The 4,001-nt window shown below is 44.0% G+C and overlaps 1 protein-coding gene across 1 annotated transcript; it reads right to left on the bottom strand.

The window, feature by feature from the left end:
* Window positions 1-210: 210 nt before the first annotated feature.
* On the bottom strand, window positions 211-1,070 carry LOC125540091 (glycine-rich cell wall structural protein-like). The gene is made up of 2 exons (XM_048703675.1): window positions 867-1,070; window positions 211-781 (listed from the first exon to the last, which is right to left on the bottom strand). Exons 1-2 carry the CDS (start codon window positions 1,021-1,023, stop codon window positions 438-440), a joined length of 501 nt encoding a protein of 166 aa, XP_048559632.1. The 5' UTR covers window positions 1,024-1,070; the 3' UTR covers window positions 211-437.
* Window positions 1,071-4,001: the final 2,931 nt, after the last annotated feature.

Below are 4,001 nucleotides of genomic sequence, written 5' to 3'. Positions count from 1 at the left end.
TTCGTGAGAAGGAAGCTTTGAGTATTTTCTAAGATGCTGGCGAATTTAAAGATCTCCAAGATTAGCAGAAAAGCTAATATATTCCTAGAAAACAATATCACGTCACAGACGGCTGCGCTCTCAAAACTATATGCGGTTATTGTTTAAAACTTTTCGCGGATATACCTGGTATATATACGAGCTATACGGTTTCGAACAAGAGTCATGAGATTTTGTTATACATGCATGACAGTTGCATGTATTATGCAAGAAAGAGAAGTCTTACAGGGTGAATACACGATCAGGACAGAGTCCTGGCATTATTGGATCAACATAACTGTGCAATCTATACGTATGCGTACATACATACATACATGCACCTACCTTCTTATTGACCACATATACGAGTAGTTACTACGTGTAGGCAAGTAGCAACGTCCGTATGTAGCATCTGATACTTAGTTGCGGACCTCCGCCCGATACATGGGCTCCGGGATCTCGTTGGGGCTTGCGCAGCAGCGGCAGCCACTATGCCCGTGCCCGCAGCACTGGTACCGGCAGCCGCTGCCGCCGCCGCCGCCGCCACCCCCATGGCCAGGGTAGCCGCCGCCACCTCCGCCACCACCGTGGCCAGGGTAGCCGCCGCCACCTCCGCCGCCACCGTGGCCAGGATACCCGCCGCCGCCGCCCCCGTGGCCAGGGTACCCCCCGCCGCCGCCGCCGCCGCCATGGTAGCCACCGCCTCCGCTGCCGCCGCCGTGGTAACCCTGAACACCGGCCTTAGTCTCTTCCTTCTTGGCCTCTGCATGAACAAAAACGGTATGCATGTGATTAGTAGCAGTACCAACAGGTTTCTTTGCCTAATGATGTGCTGCTAACTAGCTCACGAGTTTGTTCAGCTGTGGCCACGAGGAAAGCCGCAGCAAGCAGGACAGCAAACACAACGAGACCCTTGGACGCCATGCTTGACACCCTCATCGACCGATTGAGCAGAGTACTTTCTAGTAGCTTGTGTGAAGTGTGATGGATGAGATAGATACCCATGAAGACGAAGCCAATTTATAGGCGGGAGACGCCAATGGAGGTATGGATAGGATAGGAGGAGCTGTGACCAAGTTGAGGCTGCGCTCTCGGCTCCCCTCTCCTCCATGAATCCATGCATGGTTGTCGGCAACATGTACACTACGTGGACGTGAAGGGCCCCGTTGGTGGGACAAGAGCGCGCGTTACCGGTTGGGAGATGGACGGTATGCATTAATGTCTCGCGGACACCTCGTGCAGGGGTGAGAAACGCGACGAAGTTCGACCCGGTGTCATGCATGCACGCATCGATCAGCTAGCCCCGGTAGATATTATCATACTATTGTGACACGGGCGCATGAATGTAGCTGCACATCCAAATCGATCGGATAGAATGCACATGTCTTCTGAATTTGGAGAGCTGTACAGTGGAGATCGTTGAAACGTGTATGGTCGTTCTCGAAGGTAACGTGGTGGCTCTTCGAACCGGCCATGTACCATGTATTTTCTTAACGATGATTTGAAGATTGCTCACCATGCCTGCCATTGCTATCATTTTTTCTTCATATTTTCATCTTCAGAAACAAATTTCTTGTGAGTTTAGCTCCGGACTTGATTGATAATGGGGTTAATGTTTGTCAATATGCGGATGCCATGGTGTTATGTACTCCCTCCGTTCCGAATTACTTGTCGCAGGTATGGATGTATCTAGATGTATTTTAGTTCTAGATACATCCATTTCTGCGACGAGTAATTTGGAACAGAGGGAGTAGTATTCATGACCCTAAGAAAGCTTAAAAACTTAAGTTGTTGCTTTATGTTTTTGATTTTTTTTCTATTTGGGCTGATAATAGTGTTACTGAATTTTATGCGGATATGTTCCTTGCCTATGAAATATTTAGGGGTTCCTGTTATTTTTTTCCTGAGCTTAAGACTATTGACTGATTTCCTGCTAGCTAAGATGTTGAAAAGGTTGGACATTTGGAAAGGTGGCTCCTCTTCTGGAGGTAGACTTATTCTCATCAATTCTAGCTTGGCTGGTATCCCCTTCTATTTCATGTATATGTTCATGCTGAATAAAACTTCGTTAAAGAAACTGGACATGAATACTACTCCCTCCAGAATAAAACTTCGTTAAAGAAACTGGACAAACCTAGGACGAAATTCTTTTGGGAAGGTGTGAGTTTAAGAAAAATATATCATATGGTTAAATGGAAGGTGATTTATAGATCTAAGAGTAAGGGGGGACTTTGTGTTATTATATTGAGAAAGCAAAACATCAATCAATTAGTTAACTGGCGGTGGAAATTAGAGAATAATACTAACTTGTGCCAGTCTATAGTTAGAGCCAAATATTTCTAGAATAAAACGATGGCTTCAGTGAAGACTAGATTTTTCAGATTCTTCTTATTGGAAATCCATTATGAAGGTTAAAGATGTGTACATGTATGTCTGGTAGAAAAGTGACATTAAACAGTGGCAAACCTCATACATTTTTGGCATGATGCCTGGCTAGAGGGGTCCCTCTAGTGGATCAGTTCCTCGGCTTCATGACATTTTGCTTAGCCATGTACTTTTGCTGAGGCCGATGGCAAGAATTTTTTACTGAACTTTCGTAGCATAGTGAGCCTGGAGCAACGGAATTAGCGGCGTGGAATCCTCCATAGGGCAAGTGAAATTCTCTAACAAATGTCTTTGATTGTGTTAATTGGTCCTTGCGAAATCTGGCAATTTTTCCACCAAACTGGTTACCAATAGCTTGAGAGGGATGTTGTTGGAGCTAGTAATAAGTAGATTTGGAAAACTCATGATCCTCTTAACATTAAAATCTTCATGTCGCAATCATATCGTAAAGCCATCTTAACGCGGGATAAAATATGATAAAAAGGAAATGGTCAGGAAATCTTGTTTGTTCTATTTATGATTCGATTGAATCAACTAATCATTTTTCTTTCACTCGTGGTGCTGCTCGCTCTGTTTGGGGTACACATGGGAAGCTCTTTGGGGCAAAATGTTGTCCCAACTCTCTCTGGCAAGCGATGGCCTGGCTTTTATGCTTTTGTTCCTGGAATAGAGAAATATTATACTCCCTCCGTTCCTAAATATTTGTCTTTCTAGACATTTTAAATGATTACTACATACGGATGTATGTAGACATATTTTAGAATGTAGATTCACTCATTTTGTTCCGTATGTAGTCATTTGTTAAAATGCCTAGAAAGACAAATATTTAGGAACAGAGGGAGTATGTTGTGTATCTCGACTGTTTGCTTGGGGATTTGGGTTACCTAGAACAAAGTGACGTTTCGATGACCATGTTATGCAAATTACTATCGAGGTTGTTCTCACTATCTGTTTTAGTTTACACTAGCACTAGTACAGAAACAACCTTTGGAGGTGGTATTTTTTTTGAGTACTTTTGGAGGTGGTATTGTTCATGGCCCGCCGGTGGTTCGTACCGCCTCAAACCTTGTGTCTTTAATACTCCGTCCACCGGAGGCAGTTTCCAGAAGCGATTGCGAAATACTAACTGCTTCTAATGTTTTCAGCCACGTAGGAAGTTTCCCCTTAAGAACCGTCTCCATTTAATCTTCAGGGTTCTCTATTTCATTTCATTTTGGACCCATCCCAAAATAGAAATTCACATAAACTACGATTCAACACTTAGCAAACTATTCCATAAAATATCACATGCGCTAACATACAATACCACTTACAACAAGAAACAAGCTCTGTAAGACACAACAAAGTAAAGTCCTAAACATCAGACAAATCCCAACACTTAAACATAATCCTAGGGTTCAAGCAAAAACAATGGCAACTCTAGCACCTCCTCCAGCATCTCGAGCACCACAGGCTCATCCAGCGGCAGAATCATCACTTTCTTCGTTAGAAGAGGAGGAGGCATGATCTCAGTCGGCATTAGGACATACAATCCTGGAACATGGGGCCTGAGCTATGAAACCTTGGTTGCCCTCATAATTGTTGGCCATTGGGTGATG

Source organism: Triticum urartu, chromosome 2 (assembly GCF_003073215.2).
Source record: "Triticum urartu cultivar G1812 chromosome 2, Tu2.1, whole genome shotgun sequence".
NCBI classification, from domain to species: domain Eukaryota; kingdom Viridiplantae; phylum Streptophyta; class Magnoliopsida; order Poales; family Poaceae; genus Triticum; species Triticum urartu.
This window is presented reverse-complemented; position numbering and strand designations above follow the sequence as displayed.

Bases quoted from the DNA above. Each gene is read 5' to 3' on its own strand.
- LOC125540091 (XM_048703675.1), bottom strand. From the start codon at position 1,023: ATGGGTATCTATCTCATCCATCACACTTCACACAAGCTACTAGAAAGT. The intron at 782-866 runs GTGAGCTAGTTA...TTGTTCATGCAG, and splicing joins GGCCACAGCTGAACAAACTC to AGGCCAAGAAGGAAGAGACT.